We start from the raw sequence: 20,175 nt of genomic DNA, 5'->3' as shown, positions 1-20,175 counted from the left end.
CTATAGATGCAGACAAATTCTCCAAAGAGACCCACAAAATTCAAATGAACCTTTAACATTTGTAAGGTTATGGCAGCTGTTTTTTGGGACCAAAACGGTGTGTTGCTTGTGGAGTTTATGCAGCCTGGAACAACAATTAATGCAAATTCATATTGTGAAACTTTGTGACGCTTACAGAGAGCTATTCAAAACAAACGAAGAGGCATGCTGACTTCTGGAATTGTTCTGATCCACGACAATGCCCGTCCTCACAGCGCTCGTGTAATCCAACGGCTCCTTCAGCAATTTCAGTGGGACATTTTCGAACAACCACCATATAGTCTCGACCTAGCGCCGAGTGACTTTCATCTGTTCCCTGAACTGAAGCAGTGGCTTGGCGGGAAGCGCTTCCAAAATAACGTGGAGCTGAAAGAAACCGTCTCAACTCACTTCCAATCATTGGCGGGGACATTTTATGAAGAGGGTATTGCAAGGCTTGTTCACAGATATGACAAATAGCTCAATTATCAAGGTGATTATGTAGAGAAATAACCTGTATTGTACATTACTTTTGGTAATAAAATCTTTTTTGTATATTCACCCGTTTTTTCTTTATAGCCTATCGGAGGTTGAAAAAATATAGCCTTCGTATTTTCCTAAAAAGCATTTCCATGATGAACCAACCACAGAAATGCATTTATGAAAAGTAGTGAATGAATATACCCTATCAACTCCAAATGAATTTTTATATGCTTAGGAAGACTGGTGAGGATTTTAAATCATGTGATATTTATTAACTAAGTACAAGAAGTAAAATGCCCCTGATCAGGGAAGTCCTTTTAGAATTCTTACATTTATAAAATGTTCTTCAATAATTTGAAAATTTAAAATTGATAAACTATGAATTTTACATTAATCACCTGAATATTTTCATACCTTTTCATGACATAATTTTCACCATTAACAATTACTATAAATATATCTATTACAGAAACCTTGAGATAGCAAATTACATTTTCATTTTTCACTAAAATTTTGGTATATTAAATAGTAAATAAGACAGGGATCAAATGCAAAAATCAGGAGAGTAGACTTACATGATATATGAGAATTCAGTCTAAATTCACGGTTAAATAACTATCTTGCTTTGGTGCTGCACAATTTTAGAGGTATATAGCATGAAAACGTAAATGCTGCTTTTTATCTATAAAATTCTTGGAAACATCAACTCATGGTTGCTTATAATTAGGTCATCATTTTCATAAATTATAACAGAGTATTTTAGGATACAAATATCAAAATTCTTTAAGAAAGAGACAAATAATTTTTCAAAAAACCTTGATAATGATAAGCAGTTATTTGGAAAAAAAAAAAAAAAAAAAGTAAAACTTGTAGACAGGAACATTCTCAAAACGAGCAATCATGGGGAAACACAATGAAAGTAGTCAGAAATAAGACAATATCCACTTTTTTTATGCATTTTACAATTCTAAGGATTAAACTGCAAAGTACCACAAAATTTTCTATGGGGATACAGAAAGAACAACTTTAGATTATAAAAAGCAATAGAAATTAAATTTTTTACATAGTTATAGAATAAGAAAAGGGAATTTACAGGGTGAAAAGCACAAAATGCTTTAAAAACAGTTAAAAAGAGCATGAACAATTTCTTTTCGGAATACTGCTGTTAACGATGTAACACATAATTATAAAAAAACTTTGTATTGACAACATGTATAGAAACTACTTCTTTTACATGAAAAGTATACTAAAATTAAAGAAAAGATGCCAATTATAGCTATCTCTTTCTATATATACCTTTTTTTTTAAACATAGGTTATGGTTGTTGTTTCTATGAAATTGTTTTTTATACGATTAAAAAAAAATACTTCTTAAAAATACACCTGTGAAAATTTAAAAGATTAATTTGCAATGTGTAATATAAAATAATAATCAATATTTAATATTAATTTCCCATTCGTTCATTTTTTACACACCTAAAATTATTTGCAGGATTTTCAGGACGTAGATGAATAAGTTCATCCAAAGCTTCATGTATTGCCATGACTTTTTCATGTGGAGAAGAAAGCTTACCCGCTAAGTCATCTATAGCTGAATGAATAGTTTGCAGTTTAGATTCAACATTTTCACTAGGGAATGGATTTGGTGGTACAGTCAGCATGCCACTATCAGCATAAAAACCTGGTGGCCTTGGCAAAAAACTGGCAACTGAAACAGGTCCAAAGCCAGAATGCCCTAAACTTGCTTGCAAGGGCAATGCGCAAGGGGTGAACGGTTTATGATCAGACGGATTTCCAACATTTATTGGAGGGTTGCAGAGTTGTAGCTGGGAAGAAGGAGGAAATGAATTGTTAACTGGCACTAAAGTATTTGACTGAACTTGTTGGAAATTGTTTGGCGCTGGCATCACATTATTGACTGAAGATACTGGCACTCCTTGGTACTCTGCTTGGCGGTGAGGATCTTGCTCATTAGGAGAACTCTTACTTAAATTGTCATGTTCACTGTTTGGAGTCTCACATTTCACACGCTTAGGTGGATTTTTTCTCCGTTTATTATTTTGAGGTAGATCAGCTGTTTGATTACAGTTTTGAGACATATCCTCCTCACTTATTCGAGATCCTGTTGGAGAACCAACAGCATCTGCAGGGTCCAAAGAGAGGATAAAACTCTCACTGGACAAGCTTGGTGCAGGTTCTGGATGCTGAGGAATTTCTGCTTCTGTAACACCATGCTTCTCTTTTAAATGACGTTGCATATTACCTTTTAATGTGAATGAGCTGTTACAAAGATGACATTTGAAAGGCTTATTATTTCGATGAATAGCCATGTGGGCTCGGAGATTGTGCGCTCTTGAGAGGCCTTTGCCACAAATATTGCAAGCAAATGGCTTCACATCCGAATGAGAAATCATATGCATTTTTAAAGTCTGTGGTTGAGAAAATTTCTTTCCACATTGCTCACATGTGAAACGACGTTCAGTGTTATGTATATAGGTATGCCGTTCCATGTTTGCTTTCAAGGTAAATGTGCGTCCACATATAGGGCATGCAAAGGGTTTCACTGAACTGTGAGTAGCTTGATGTGCTTTAAGATGATGCTCTTTCATAAACTTCATACCACATACCTGGCAGACAAACCTACGTACGCGAGTATGTATGAGCATATGATCTCTTAACTGACTGGGATACTGAAAAACCCTTTCACATATCTCACATCTCAGTTGTGACTGGATAGCAGGTCTTGACCAATTGGGTACAGCTACACCCAAACGGGATTCAAAATTCTGGAAATTATTGGAATCTGGATGTTCTACATTAATACAGAATTCTCCCTGAGGAAAGCACTGATTAGTGTTATCACAAAGGGGACGATTCCATTTCTTTTTTTTACCCATCTGAGTGCACAAAAATACAAATGCATAGGATTACATGGGGTTGTATGAAATTTCAGCAATCTTTTACAGAACAGTTAACAGTCAAATGATGATTTTGTTGTGTGGGAATAGTCATATTTATTCCAACAGATTCAAAACTGGTCATATCCTCCATCCTATTCACTGTAAAAAGAAAAAAAAAATCACATACATTTATATATAGTAAAGTTAAATTAAATTTAAATAATTCTCTTGTGCTATTGCTGCAATGAATGCAGTTTGAATTTAACAACTATTCTGTTTTCATATAAAGCAAATATAAATTAAAAATTTAATTAAGAAATTTGAATTGCAAAAATAAAAATAAAAAATTAATTATTGATGCAAACTAATTTACAATGTCATTTAAATTCTAAGAGCATATATAAATTAAGTGCATGTATCTAACACCATGAAAAAATATATAATATTCCAAAAATTAATCTCAAAATTTAAAAAAAAAAAAAAAAAAATTCGAAGACCAAATTAAGTTGCGTAAGTGAATAATTGTTGAGCAGGCAGGAGAGAGATTTATCAAGGAGAAGTTGATGCACACACACACACATACATGTACACAGATGTATGTACATACATATATACATTTATACCTATAAAAGAAAAAATTCAATAAGCAGCATTAACCCTTTTTAGTATGATTTAAGGGGCATCAGCAACCCCTATACCGACAATGTTAAATTGGCCACTTTTGATGTACCGTATATACCCGCGTATAAGTCGAGATATTTTGGACAAAAAAAAAAGACTTCAAAGTGGGGGAGGGGTTCGACTTATACGTGGGGCCATAAAAAATTAAAAGAATCGGAAGTTCAAAAATTTTTTTATATAATGCAGTTGTTTTCTTCCCGCGCTCAAATTGGACGACTTATCAAGTAAGCCACTTACTTGAAGTAATTTCATGACTTAAATTATGTGACGAACTAATCACAGAGTTTCACACTTTAACTAGAGTACCTTTCGATTAAACCACAGAATTTTTGGCCCCCGAACAACCGATCAATATCGAGCAATAAAAAAGTTTCACCAACACGCCAAGAAAAGAGAAATGCAGATAGTCATTTTTAAAGATCGTCTGTTAATCATTTTTAAAAGAAAAACTTTACCGAAAAACGTTGTGTTTCTATCAGGTGTGCTGGTTCACGCCCATGAAAAGGGATGGATGGATGCTGACGGAACAGTCGACTGGCTTAAAAATGATTGGGATAAAAGACCGGGAGCAGCTTTAAAAAAACCTTCGATTTTAACGATTCTTTTTGTGGACACTTTTCTGAAGAAGTGACAAAAGTGACAAAACACCTAAAACGGACTGTAGCCATAATTTCGAGAGGATTAACATCCGTCATTCAACCCTTAGATGTCTGCCTCAATAAGCCCTTCAAAGTAAATGTTAGAAAATATTGGGCAGAGTGGATTAGTTCCGGTCGACCAACATTTACAAAGGGAGGCAACATTAAAAAGCCCGATATTACATTAATTGCTCAGTGGGTTAAAGATGCTTGGAACGAAATACCCTCTGAAATGATTATAAAACCATTTAAAAAATGTTGTATTAGAAACGAACTAGACGGCACGGAAGATGATGCTGTTTTTGAAAGTGAAAATGACGATGAAGGCTCTAGTAGTGATTGTAACAATACAGAGTTCGAGACTGAAAATATGTATGAAGACGAGCCAATGACGACAGAAGAGTCCTATGAAATGTTTGGCGAATCTGACCATGAATCGGACGTTGAAGGATTTTGATTTTGTTTATTTACCAAGGTATTTTTTATCGTATATTTACTTTTTTCCTCAGATGATTTTGAATAAATGTAGTACTTAAAAAATTTTTTTCGAAGTTTCTCGATCGATTTCGGAAGTGTGGGGGGGGGGGGGGGTCGACTAATACGCGGGTTTCTTATTTTCTACGAATTTTTTATGTTGAAGTGGGGGGGTCGACTTATACGCGAGTATATACAGTACCTTTTCTCAAAATCTGCTGGAGATACCCGCTTGAAATTTCTTGTGTAATTAAAGTATACTTATCTGATTATACTGAAATGAGCTTTTTAAACATTTTGAATTTTAGAGTAATTTACAGAATATTTTGTTAGGCATAGTAAAATTTAGCACTTTTCTCATACAAAAAAATTTAAAATATTTTTTTCCCTTGGTTTATCACAAAAGCTCATTTTAGTATATATTAGGAAACTTAATAAATAAGCCATAAACATTTTAGATACCTGTGAGCAGTAGTTCCTGAGAAAAGGTACATCGAGTATATAAAAAAACACGTTTGGAGAAAAACGCGTTTTTATGTAAGAATCCTCATTGATCAAAGCAGTCAATGACAATTAAAACTAGATTTTTCACAGTTCTAATTTTCATAGAGATTAAAGGATGGTATTTTTAAAAAGATAAAATTGTAGAGAATTTGAAAATGCAAAAATCCGAAATCACAATTTTTTGAAGATTTTGGGGTTCCAACACCCCTTTTAATAATGAAACATTTTGCATAAAATAACCATTTGTTGCATGTGTATGGGTTCGTAATAGATTGAATGCAAACAGCTTCCATGATAGGTTGATAAGATTTATTTTATCAAACGAAACACTTCACAGATCTGGAACTTTCCACAAAGACAGTTGTACAACTCTTCACGATATCACAGAGTACAATCAATAGTTACATTTCAAACTATTATGAACGTTAAACACAATGCAAAGTGCAGCTAAAGAGAAAGCTACTTGGAGATATCTCGGTACTCTAAACCCATGCTGAGATAACAGCTGCTGAGAGTAACAACTACAACAGAGAACAAATGCTCTCTCTGGCCTTTTAAAATTTTCACACGGCTGCCGAGATAGTTCTAGTACGTTTTTGCTTCTCGAAATTACTGGATGGCAATATGAGGGGTCAAACTACCGTTACAGCTAATATAGTGATCAATTATATTATACCTAGATGGGCTGGACCAAAATGTTGCCAAGTTCGGTGACTTTTGGAAATTTCTTGCCAAATTTGGCGAAAAAAACTAGTCACCAAAATCATCGCCAACTTGGCGATATCTCTCCAAATTACTGAGTTACCCATTTACTCAATGTTACTTACTTGCCTTTGTATTCTTACTTTTCTGGCATAGCTTCTCTCTCGATTTTTCATGTTACATTACACAGAAAAATACAACAATTTCACATTTAATTGCACTAGAATCATCTATCTATGTACAAAATTCGTAAAACATTTAATTTTTATTGAAAACTTTATCTCGAAAGTTTTATTCTGAAATTGTCATATTCAGCAGCCAGCAACTTTAGTCACATGATGAGTACAGCTTATCATTGGGTTTTCATGCCATACCATACAATGATAAACTGTACTCATTATGTGACTAATGTTACTGTTAAATATAACAGGGGCAACCTATCTCAATCAAAGTTTCAGAATGAGAAACTGCATCAAAATGCTGCAGTTCAGCAAAATAAGATAGCTTTCATTGATCTATGTTATTTTTATGTAATTTCTCATCTCGAAAAATTTGTTTCAAGGAACAGGATAACCCACCATTATTATCATAATCAAACGTAACTTTAGTCACATGAGAAGAGTAGCTCATCACTGTTTAGTATGGCATGAAAACCTAATTACGAGCTGTACTCACCATTTAACTTCAATAATTTAAAACTGCATAATTAAATAATAAATAATTATTCAATTCTAAATAATAATTCAATTTCATTGCATATGGCAATGGTTTCAAATAAATTATAGGGTTTTAATGCTCAAAGTTTTTTCACAATGTCTTGTGAAATGCATTTGCTTCTGTATTTACTTTTACATGCAGTTGCCGTAAAACAGAATAAAACTACCAATACTAAAAGAAATGTGGTGTTTTACCTCTCCCCTAATTTCCTCAATGCTGATGCTGATCTCATGTTCTGTTTCCTCAAAAAAAAAAAAAAAAAAAAAAAAAAAAAAAAACCTTTTCCTTCTGTTTTACAAGTTTGTGTACACATTCTGTTCACTGCTCAGATTAATGTCATTCTAATACTTTATATATATTTTGATTGATTATCCCTTTGATGCGCGCGATATTATTTTTATAATTTTTTAACTAAAATCTCTAGAAATTGAATATTATGATCCTAGAGACAAATAATATATGAATTAAAAAAATATACTCTTGCCCATTGTTCTGTGGGTGGTGGTCGCACTGTGAAAACATCGCACATCTAGGACTTTGAAACCTCCTGAGGTAGTAGGGGGGGGGAACTTACCTTTCTCTGTGCGCGTTTCCAATAAATGATGAAATTTACGTATTAATAAAAAATTTATGTAAGAATATGTAACTTTTTTACATTATTTTACAAAGTAAATTGTCAGAAAAAATTAAAAAATAAACATTTATATGTAATTTTTCTATAGCAGTGAAAGTACCTACATAATACAGACGTTTTGCTGACTGGATAAAAAAACTCAGTAAAATAAGGATAAAAGAAAACAGAGTATTTTTTTTTTTTAAATTTCAGAGGACAAATTTTTTTGACACTGTTCAAAGCTTTTGTCTTTTTGGTACATGCATAGACCCACATTGCACGTTTCACACATGTATCTTCTTCTATGAGGTTTTTTTCCTTGTGCTACAAAATGTACACTGCCTGGATCTAAATTTCACTGGTATTACGTCCAGCGTTATTTAGTTTCTTTTCATCTGGCACATGAAATTTGTGGTTTTTTATGTTAATTGGGGGGGGGGAGGCTTGGTCTTTTTGGCTTTGGTACAGATCATTCATTTCCCATTCATATTTATTTTATTTGTATTTCGTCCCCAAATATTCAGAAAATATTTTTATTTCAAATAAAACTTTAAGCGATTTCTATTTTTAATTACAGCAACGTATATTTGCATTAAATTTAAACCACAGGAAATAATTTATAAAATCACAATACTAGCTTGGGGAGCAAAGTGTGTTGAGGTCAGAGAAAAGTCTCTGGAAAAGAAAGATCTTTTTACTGGGCAGGTGCATGTATTGTTTAGTAATAAAAATAACCCTGTGGTTTCAAAACCCTTTATCTATATCCGGATAAAAATAAACATTCCTATTTGAGAAGCAAGGAAATGCCAATGTGAATTCAAAACCCTTTATCTATATCCGGATAAAAATAAACATTCCTATTTGAAAAACAAGCAAATGCCAATATGAAGAGCAGTGGTTTCAAGGTGCGACCACCAAGCTTCTAGAGCAGGAATGGGCAAACTTTTTCGGTCGCAGGCCAAAAATCGCAAAAAAAAGTTTGGCGGGCCAAGATATTTTTTTTAAAAAAAATTTTAAAAACAATATGCAAGTATTACAATTTAAATATGTTAATGAGATGAATGAAATTGCGATCTTTCATTTTTAAAAGTTCCTTATATTGAAGTTCGAAGTGAGATGCATTGATTCTAAGGAACAAGGCTAAATGCTCATCAGTCTACTAAAATAGTTCTTTCTAAGGTTCATAGTTGAAAACATTTGTTCACATATATAAGATGAAGCAAACATTACACTGATTTTCTGGGCATGAGATATTAAATTTGGGAAAATTACTTTAGATAATGATTTGTAAAACTCTAACTTTGGCATATTTAGAAACAACTGCTTGAGATTATTGTTAGATTGCAACTCAATAAATAATTCAAGCTGCAAATCTGACCTCACTGCTTCACAATTTACATTGAAAGGTATGGTAAAAATATCCAATTCTGTTTGAATGGTATTGAAATCTTGAAATGCAGTTTTTCAAGCCATCTTCATAATTCTGAAGCTTCTCTTCATTTACTTGAGAGTATTGAACTTAAGCTCGGGAAATGAGACAAGTCGTTCTTAGCTAGCTGCCCAGCAAACAGATTAAGTTTTAGTTTAAAAGCATTGAAATGTGCCCAGATATCGTCAATAAATTGATTTTTCCCTTGCCTCTTGACATTCAAGTTGCTCATGTGACAAAGAAGATCTATAAAAAATTCAAAGTTCGAAAGCCGTTCTGTATCTTCTAACATTTTGCTCTCTGCAGAACACTGTTTCTCATGGAAGAACGACACAATGTCCTCTTTCAGCTGCCAAACTGGCTCGAAAACACATCCTCCACTAAGCCACCTTACTCTGTAATACAGTACATCAAAGCACTCAGATTGCACGGACTGAAGAAAATCTCAAAACTGCTACGGAGTAAGCCCATGAGATTTACAAGCTTCATGACTGCATCAAGCACGGGTTTCATATTCAATGCGGATTTACACAGAACATTTTGATGTATAACTCAACGAAGAAAAACAATATTGTTTCTGGAATAATTTTGATTAGAGTCCAAGAAATCCATATTTTTTTCCTGTCATATTTGGTGCTCCATAGGTTATATTATTACATATATTTGTTATAGTTGTTCAAAGTTAAAAAGTTTCAACCTTCCTGAAATTCACGAAAAATATCACATCCTGTTGTAGTTCCCTTTAAAGAACGCATGCACGCCAGTTCTACAGTATTCAAAGTTCTCATCAATACCTCTTATAAATAATACTAGTTGAGCAGTCTCATTTATATCAGTGCTTTCATCCATAGTTATGGAGCAAATTTTAAACTGGCCAATCTTTGACTCTAATTGTGATGTCAAATTTTTATCGATGGCTTCGTTTCTTGAAGTCACTGTTTTTCGAGAAAAGCTTCTAAAAATAGTCTTACAACTATTTTTCTTGTCTGCACATAAAGCATCACAAACTTGGAGCATGCATTGTTTAACAAACTCCCCATCACTGAGAGCTTTAATATTTTTAGCAATATTGTATGCTACAATGTAACTTGCATGTGTAGCTGCTTCTTGGATACTGTTTACCTTTTTGAAAAAATTTTGTCGGCCTAATAATTTTATATAAAGGCTTTCTCCATTTTATTTTCTTTTAATGTTTGGATACTGCTTTGCAACTGGAATTCTTATCCTTATATGTGAAATAATGGGAAATGTTATATTCTTTGAAGAGTGCTACAGCTTCATTCCAGATGAGACACATTGGTGTATCTTTTATAACTGTAAAGAAATATTTCCAGGTCCAATCATCATTAAAAGCATGGCTTACTGAATCAACTTAAAATTTTTTAGTAGCCATTTTGGGGTTGAAATATTTTACGAATAAACCAAACAAGCACTAGCTATGCTATACTTTTAATAATGATGCTGTATGTCCATAATATTTCCATACGCAATCGATAATATTAAAACTTGTGCCAAAAGAAAAAGCCGCTGGCTGGAGCTTAAAATGTGCAGTCTGCCACATGTAATTCACCTATACTGAATTCTCATTGATCTGCTCCCGAGAAAGAGATAACTCTCGTTGGCGCCAATCTACAGATATAACTAACAAAGAACTTCCGCTTTTAACACATTACCGATTGAAAACTGTCTGTGCTTGCTATTTCCGTCAATTTATGTTTTGCACAACAAAAATAGAGAAAGTAAAAAGATCCTCAGTCCTTTGAAAAAATACTATTTAAACAAAGTAAAAAAGGAGATGGATATATAATATATATTTCTTTTAATTTGCTTCAGACCGGCAAATTAAAATTCTATCCATGGGCCGGATAGAACCTTCCAGCGGGCTGTAGTTTGCCCATTCCTACTCTAGAGCATTGTGACACAATGATCTAGTGGTGCAGTGCTCGCACCCTGAAACGATGAAGCAAATGCCATACACATAGAGGGCTTTTTTTATATATGCAGTTTAATTGTTGCCATTTTTTATTGTTTATGATAGAAATCATGATGTGTGATGAATAACTTTTGAAATTTAAAGTTGTTTATATTAATAAAAGGAAGTTAGTTTGTCTCATTGAAAACGAATTTTAAAAGGCATCCAATTTCAAGTACTAAGACCTAAAACATGTATGATTCTGCAGTCATTTTGTGTTATTTAGAGGTAAAAATCAGTAATCAATTGATTTTCACTCAAAGATTTTGGAAAGAGGAGAAAAAATTAAAAAAAATTGGTGGTTTCAGGGTGCCACCACCGTGCGTCAAAGGGTTAAAAGAGTTAATTCTTTACAAACTGGTGTTTAATAATTATCTAAAAAACTCCAAAAACATTTATTTGTGTATTAATTACTAACTTTACTAACAACAGTGTGCTCCTTTCATAAGTCCTGGAATTCAGAGAGATGTTGAAGATATGAGGGTTGGAACTTTAATAGTGGCAACTATTTATTTACAAGGAATACAAAAGTGATTCATGTCACCATGTTTTACAGTCCTTCAATATAGTCGCCAGCATTGTGTACAACCCGTTTCCAACGATGTGGAAGTCGCAGAATATCTGTAGCAGCGCCTGTTTTGTTGATAGTTTGAATGGGCCGGTCTACTGCAGCAAAAATCTCAGGAACAGTTTGGAAGCGAGTGCCACGAAGTGGTTCCTACATCTTAGGAGTTAAGTCATAGTCACAAGAGCTTAGATCTGGGGAGTATGGTGGATGGTAAAGCACTTCCCAGCCCCATCGCTTGAACAAATCAGTCACACCTTGCGCTGCATGCGGCCGAGCATTGTCATGCAAAATGAGAGGAGCGTTCTGCAGAAAGTGTCGCCGTTTTATTCTCAAAGCTGGTCGGAGATTGTCCGGCCAGCTGACGAATGAGCAGTAATACTGCGCAGTGACAGTCAGCTGTGGGGGAAAGGTATGCGTTAGGATGACACCATCACAGTCGTACACGAGAATCACCATAACTTTCACATTGCTGGGGTTCTGACGAAATTCCACCTTTGTGGTGACACCATTCGTTTGATTGGCGTTTCAGTTCTGGCTGGTACGATCGGGCCCAAGTCTCATCCAGCGTAATGATACGGCATAAAAAAGCATCTCCTTCGCGCCCATAGTGCTCCAGGTGGGTTCGGGCAGCATCGTATCGTAGCCATTTCTGCATTTCCGTCAATTGATGTGAAACCCATCGTGAAGCAATTTTTCTCATGGACAGGCGTTCCTTCAGAGTAAGCAGCACAGTCGTATGCGCTAATCATGTTTGTCCGGCCAGCTGACGAATCGTTTGGCGACGATCACTGTCCATTAGTGCGGCAACAGCTTGCACATCTGCATCGCTGACAGTCGGACCACCTGGCCGCAGCATATCTGCCACGTTTTGGCGTCCTTCATTGAATGCTTTCACCCATCTTGCTACAGTTCTGTAAGGCAATGCAGATTCCCCGCAAGCCTCTTGAAGCCCTTGATGACACCGTCGTGCTGTACAACCTCTGGCACATTCAATTTTTATCCATCATAGTTGTTCTTGTTTTGAAAACATCCTGACAACACTTACTTTAGACAGCGAGCTAATACAAGGATCCGTTCTTCGCGTCACTCCGCATGCGCACGACGTAGGCAGGACGAGACTTTTTGCTGAGAGGTAAGGTAGGTATGTAGTTTACGCGATATTCTTTAGTTTTGTTGCGTAGCATTTTTTCAGCTGTGTTGCCACTATTAAATTTCCAACCCTCGTATTTTTTTGCCTTAAATATTTTAAATGTGAAACTGATTTTTTGGCACATCTAGAACTTAATTAAGCTTAGCATCACAAATGGCTATTTATGTACATTGTGCTTTAATTGGAGAGATAGTACAATAATACAAGGTTCAACTTAATATTTTTCTGGACAAATATAGTAAATTTAGGTATCAAATTTAGTATGAATAGTATTTATTTATAAATTTAGTATGAAAAGTATGGATTTTATAAATTTACTATAAAATACTATGCAATAATTAAGGACATTAAATTTAATTTACCTTACTTATTATTATAAAAAGTAAATCAAAGACATATAGTTGTAAATATGCATTTAAGTCACTGAAAAAGTTGGTAAGGGTTTTTTTTTTTTTTTTTTTTTTTTTTTTTTTTTTTAAAGAAATATCAAACTGTTTATTTTGCAAAATAAATTTAGAATAATTCTTAGCAAATATTACCTGTTTAGTATTTTAATTTAAAAGAGAAGAGCTTAACACTGGATTAAAAAAAAATCTTTAATTTCATTGCTTATTCCTGAAAGGGAAACATGCTTCTAGAGAGTAATAGATTAATAACATTTTTGAAGAAAAAAGTGAAGAACAGCTCATCAACAAGTAGCAAAGAGTTGACAAAATTATGCCAAATATTTTCTATTGAATTAAATAAATAAAAAAGAGTTAATTTTCATTTGCTTTCTTTAAAGAATTAATACTGTGTAATATTTATAATGTGAATTTCTTTTTATTCGAGAGGAGTAATTTGTTCTCTCTCTCTCTCTCTTTTTTTTCGATAACTTCCCCAACATTTTAGAAAAAGTAGCAATTTTCCTTGACCTTATTGAAGGGAGGTTATACCTTTCATTGACTTTGTTTAAATTATTGTAATAACTAAATACATAACAATTTCAATGATATATTGATGATCACATGGAATTGGAGTTGAGAGATGTCCAGAAACTTTCAGCCATAGTGCTCACTTGCTGGTTGGTTCTTTCCTTTTTTTTACAATGGATTATAAGGTTTTTTTTAAAATTTATTCTTATATCTGCCTATTCCAACATTATTCTTTGACTTTTAAATAAATAATTAATGTAACTAAAATGTACTTATAAAATGCAGAAATATATTCGGCTAGTAGATTGTTGGAAGAAGTGTTCAGTAGATAAAAAGAAAATAAACATGTCTTTACTTCGTGAAGACAAAATGGCGGCGGGGGGGGGGGGGGAAAAAAAATAGAGGGTTGCTGTAGGAGAGTTGGTCGCCAAAAAATCGCCAAGTTACCATAATCTAAAGATCAAACAACCTTGACTCTGCAATTGAAAAAAAAAAAAAAAAAAGAATGACTTCTAATTTGAAACTAGTACTGAGTTTGTTTCATCTGGAAGGCCATATTTACTACTAAAAGATCTCATCTAGACAATACTAGATCAATTGTGTTTCAACTAATGCAAATGGAATTTACTAGAATCTTTGATGTTCACTTCAAAATCATGGCTTCAAATGACTGCAAAAAAAAGAAAACATCAAATTCCTAATGTGCTCTTACCTCAAACAGTATCTCCCTTTTCTCAAAAATTTGACATAGAATAACATTCTGCTGCACACCAGCACTGAATACAACTTACCATATTTGCAGAATTATTTACTACCTCAAGGATTTCCCTCCCCCTCCACTATTCCCCTTATCGTTTTTCAATTTAATATACCACTGTTCAAAGCCTGGGAAAATATTCAGATGAATAACTTCAAAAGATAAGAACATCACACATATATATTTCAGGTTTTTTTCATAAAGAAAAGAGTGAATGGAATATGGAAAATAAATCTAAAAATTAAAAAAATGTAGTTTGAAATAATAGCTCTGTGCTATATGCTATGTTTACAAGAAATACTTATTCTTGTTAAAATATTTATGACAACACATAGCACTGTAGAGTTCATTCACTTGGTTCTAGAATAAGTTCTAAGGTTCCAAACGGGAAGAAATTTGGATAGAAGCCATTTCAAGCAATCCATTTCGGCAGGTACAAAAATTTTCTGTAGTCATGCAAATTACTAGAACAGCATAATAAATATATAGTATATCCACTACTGTCATTAACAATATTTTCAATGCAAAAAATGCTATTGTTTACTACATAATGTAATATAGAACAAGAAATCATCCATGATGAGGTTCTGACAGATTATGATCCTCATAGAAAGAGATTTGAAGAGAATAATTCTTACCTTTCAATAATAAGAAAAACAAATTTGTAATATTAAAAACAGCAATAGATCATTTATCAATTTACTTATTTTTTTAACTTATATCTCCTATGTCAAAGAAATAAAATTTGTCAAGGTCTAGTACGATTTCTTGAGGCTGGGCAAAGTCAAACAAGACAGAGTCAGACTTGTATAATTAACAATTCAACAACATTATGTTTGATACAAAAACGTTTTGAGATCTATCATGCAAATAGAAATTGTTTCAAATAATAAATCAAAACTGATAAATTTATATATTCACTGCAAATAAATTTAGAGTTCAAAAATACATAAAATGTGTTTTATTTAATACAATGCCTTCTTATGCATAATTCTTGTTTTAATAACGAAATCTGCTAATTATAAAAAAATTACAATTTTATCAACAAACTTTAATATAATTACTATTCATTACATTATACTATTTTTAAAAAGTTATTTAAAAGTACTAAAGTTATTAAAAAGTATTTTAAAAACTAGCAGAATGAAACAGATACTACATGTTTAAGTTAAAAAGTGTTTCTCATTACATAAAAAAAAAAAAAAAAAAAAAAAAAAAAAAGAGTTTTTACTCTGTTCAGAATAAAAAGTTCATTTATTTTTTACTCTGCAGATTATTCATCTATGAAACTAACCAGCAAATAATTGATACGTTTTTTTTTTTTATTTAAAACAGCTTAGATATATATATATATATGTACTTTTTTATTTATTGCAAATTCATTTGTGATTTCTGGGCAATGCTTCCATTTCTAAAAGCTGCAGTCCCATCTCTATATGAATTACATGATTTGTAACTCAGAAACAAGCCATTCATTATCAAATATCTTGGGCATCTCAAGAACTCTTCCTAAAAGAAAAACTGGGAAACGAGTTAAGAAACTTTATGCTCTGATTCCCAGGCATAAAATAGCTAACTCATTTCTCAATCATATATGCAAATCTATGAATGTATGAGAAATGCTAGAAAAGAGTTTAATATTATTAAAGCTATAAGTCATAAGTTTTCAAAGCTATAAACTGTGTAAAACTTAACTAGCGCATATCTTTATGAAATTGTTTAACTATTGAACGATTCTCCCAACATGTTCAAAACAAAATAGAATATAAACTCACTAGATCTTACCTTACATTTAGGGTGGTATATTACGCAGTAACAATAAATCAGGTGAAATATGAATGCTCTTCAATCGCTTAAAATGCATATTTATTAGTAAGGATATAAATATCAAGTTCAATTACATTAAACAATACAAGAATTTATAATTACTAACAACGAATAGATTCATTTTAAAGCGAATTTTACTTATTGAGTAAATGACTTTAAAGTAATTTAGAGTTTGTGGCCGAAATCTCGAAAATATTACAGATAACTGTTGTTCTCTCAGCATACTGTCAACAATTACTTTCCATAAACACAAACGACCATTTCTCACTCTTAGTTTTCTATGTTGCCAAACGCCATTATTTTTTGTTTTGTTTATTTATTAGTCACCTGCGAAGAAAAACATTTTTCTTTTTTATAGAAATAATAATAAAAAAATTAGGAATAAAATTCATTCAGTGTTTTAAATATATCAATGTTTACTATTTGTTTTATTTAGGTGTTTCTGATGATGCTGTTAAACTATTTAAAAAATTATATGTAATCAAAAATTTTAAGCAAGCGTGTGCTATATTAAGAGCTTCATTTGAAGTATAATAAAAATATATTTATGTTTTGCACTTAAATAAAAATTAATTTTTACTAATCGACCCTTGGCATACTTTTTTTACCAGCAGATGGCGACATTTCAGTGCCACAGAAGACGTGTGCTGGCTTGTATTTCTCGTTTCTAGATTTAAAGTGCTACGAAAGTGATATATTTTTTTTTTCTTCTGCGACCGTTAGAACATTGAACTGATGCATTAGTGATTAATATATTTGTTATTGTTTGGAAGATTGATATTACTTTGCTATTCAGAAAGGTACGTGATGTTATTTAAATAAGATTTTGCATTGTATGCTTATAAACTTCAGAATGTTGCAACTGCCGTTTTTCGCGAGCAACATTTAAAATGCATAAAATCTAACTGAAACAAATTCTAATTTTAAGTACCTAGTATTTAATGAATTTTGCCTTTAATATTTTATTCAAATTATAAAATTTAAGGTAACATTAAACGTAAAAATATGACCTTCGCATCTTATTAATAAATAGGCTACAGTGCTGTCTTAATTAAATTAAAACTGTACATCATGTCTGCAGTGATAATTTTGTACATGTTTAAATTTATGGAGATATTTTTTCAACCACCGTTTTAAAGCAGTATTTTTAAACTTCAAAAACCTATTTGTATATTTGATCATCTGAAAGCACCTGAACTAATTGTATTGCAATTTTACTTCAGCACTAGTTCTGATTTTTTCTTTCTTAATATGATGTACATAAATAGGAGATAACGTTCTGAAGTAACTTTTTTTTATTTATTAAATTTTTGCCTTTTTACATAAAATGCTTAAAGTATAGAACATTTTCATTGAAAATTATAGATAATTTTTTTTTTTTTTAAATTAAAGAATAGATTTGCACTAAAAATTTAAAATTAATTGTAAGTAAAGCTAATTCCAAACAATTCTAATATGTTCTTATTATCATTTGAATTCTTTTCCATCTATTACCATTAAGATAATACGTATGTGGAAATTTAACAGATACAGAAAATGAAAGTGATTATAAGAGTACTGCATTGCATCTTTGATCATGAAATTAATTTATATTGAAGCATCAAATAATGTGCTTTAAAATAATAAATAGAAAGATGTGTATATAATTGAAAATCAAACTTTTATTACATTTAATTAAATAATAATTTTTAACTTTGCAAATTTGTTATTCCTTTTCTAAATGATTTAAATGTCTGTATTTCGAAAAAAGGTAAAAGTTAGTCTCAAAGATATTATTTTCATATTAACTATTTGTAACAGTTCTGCTTACACACTGTTATGTGAACAGATATAAAGAGCAGATTGAGTCAAATTCTGGGAAATAAATTAAAATACTGTCAGTAGTTCTTTATACTATAGTGCACAATTCTCTTATTGACGTCTTTTTTAAATTTTTTCATACATATCGTTCTTAATAAAGTAAAAGTTTATAATTAGGTGCCCCTTGTTTTTTGGCGATTCTTTTTTGACGCCAAGATCAGCGCCAGGAAGGCACAATTTTAAGATGACCGCTAAACAAAACCAAAGTAAGAAGTCAAAGAATTGTACAGACTCTTTGTCCATGTACACATCGATCTGTTTTCACTTAGAAAAACACCCTAGAATTGCACAAAGTAGGCATTGTGCACTGCCTTAAATTTGTCCATGTACACATCAATCTATTTTCATTTAAATAAAATCAAGAAGCTAAAATAAAGTTAAAACTATCATGGTAACCAGAAATGAGGTTTCATTGCCAAAATTAAAAAAAAAAAAAAAAAAAAAAAAAAAAAAAAAAAAAAAAAAAAAAAAAGTTGCTAATCAAAGGGGCACCCAATTCTACACTAGAGCCCTTAATAATTTTCTTGCTTTCTTTCTAATTATCTACATCGCTATCAAAACTTGTTACTTATTGTTGATTTTGAAGAGAAAGCTTTGTTAATTATAGCTTTATGTCTATTTCAATAATGCATCTTGTGCCATTTATTTTCTGATATTTTTCTATATAGCTCAGGCTTTTGCATTGTTATTCTTCTCATATATACAGTGATCTGTTATTGTTAAAGCAACATCATAGAATTGCACAAACTCAGTATTTTTTTTGCTTAAATTTTGCTGATTAGTTAGAGTATATGCTGGCAATTAGAAATGGTATAGTGAAGAATCACCCACTGCTTGGCACGTTTCTCAAAATTGCCATCTTAGCGCATTCTCGTGTTTCGTCTCCTGGTGCTGCAACTCTTCCAGAAGACGCTAAGCAAGGCACAATCGTAAAAATATATTTACGGTACCCCTTGGTGAAAATTGGCAATTTTTGGTGGTACATGGATACAGAGTTTGTGCAATTCTTTGACTTGTTATTTTGGCTTGTGTGTTTGGCACAAAAATTGTCCACTACACAAAGACAAAATAACAAGACAAAGAATTGCACAAACTCTGTATTCATGTACACATTCACCTATTTTTACTTAAAAAAAAAAAAAAAAAAAATCAGAGAATTGCATGAACTTGGCATTGCGCACTCCCATTGTCGATGTACACATGTGTTCACTTAAAAAGTCAAAGTAGCAGCCAACAAAAAATATATAATCTCAATAAACTACATTTTAAATCAAACAATGAAATAACTTAAAAAAATAAATTCATCTTTGCACTACACAAAGGAAATATCCATTTACCTTATTTACGAATTAACATGTCTTCAGTTGAACACAATTCCTTAACAGCATCCAAAACCTTCCTAAAATTATCTAAACTAGAATGTGTATGCTGCTGTTGCCATATAAATTCACAAAATAAGAGTAAAAAATATCCTTTGTAGCACCGTTATAGTCGGACGTTCGACCATACGCATATCCTTCCTACAAACAGGACACTTAATAATGGCTACTAAGTATACCTTCAGTACCAGTCAATTATGCAAGGTTCGTATGGTCCTTAAGAGTCTTTAAAAGTCCTTAGATTTTTTTAAATCGATTTTTGGTCTTTAAAAGTCCTTAATTTTGGTCAAAATCAACAGCAGGTCCTTAATTTTAATCATCTAAAATTTCTGTCTGTTTTTACAAATGTCATTTTGAGTGTGAATTAGCATCTTGAAGAATATTTTTGGCGATTCACTGCCGTATATATGGTAATCTTTTGAATGGGTTCATGAGTTGTAATTTGTTTCTATTTCTAATATGAATGATGGGATACTCGAATTTCTAAGCAAGAAGTGAAACATGAGCATTTCGAAATTCATTTTTTCTAGTAAAGAGCTCTTAAACAACTTTGCTTTTGGGATGTGAATTCTTTTATTAAACGGTTCTAA

The 20,175-nt window shown here is 32.1% G+C and overlaps 2 protein-coding genes across 6 annotated transcripts in view; one reads left to right on the top strand and one right to left on the bottom strand.

The window, feature by feature from the left end:
- LOC118184925 (uncharacterized) overlaps nt 1-16,636 on the bottom strand; it is a 28,027-nt gene extending 11,391 nt beyond the window's left edge. For 3 of the 4 annotated variants that reach the window (XM_035354667.2, XM_085825557.1, XM_035354668.2), the window contains exons 1-2: nt 16,305-16,636; nt 1,977-3,559 (exon numbers count right to left, since the gene is read on the bottom strand). In XM_035354667.2, coding sequence (XP_035210558.2) covers nt 1,977-3,397 — 1,421 coding nt within the window. In that variant the 5' untranslated portion in view covers nt 3,398-3,559; nt 16,305-16,636. Of the gene's footprint in view, nt 1-1,945; nt 3,560-16,304 lie in introns of those variants that run through there. The other variant, XM_085825556.1, reaches the window with a different exon arrangement.
- Nucleotides 16,637-16,980: 344 nt separating this feature from the next.
- Nucleotides 16,981-20,175, top strand: part of LOC118184926 (uncharacterized) — a 124,188-nt gene continuing 120,993 nt past the window's right edge. For both annotated transcript variants that reach the window (XR_015043548.1, XM_085825555.1), the window contains exon 1: nt 16,981-17,146. The gene's annotated coding sequence lies outside the window, so the exon portion shown is untranslated. The remainder of the gene's footprint in view (nt 17,147-20,175) is intronic.

This window comes from Stegodyphus dumicola, chromosome 10, assembly GCF_044657685.1.
Source record: "Stegodyphus dumicola isolate Sdum_Otavi_A_Nest chromosome 10, ASM4465768v1".
Classification (NCBI taxonomy): domain Eukaryota; kingdom Metazoa; phylum Arthropoda; class Arachnida; order Araneae; family Eresidae; genus Stegodyphus; species Stegodyphus dumicola.
This window is presented reverse-complemented; position numbering and strand designations above follow the sequence as displayed.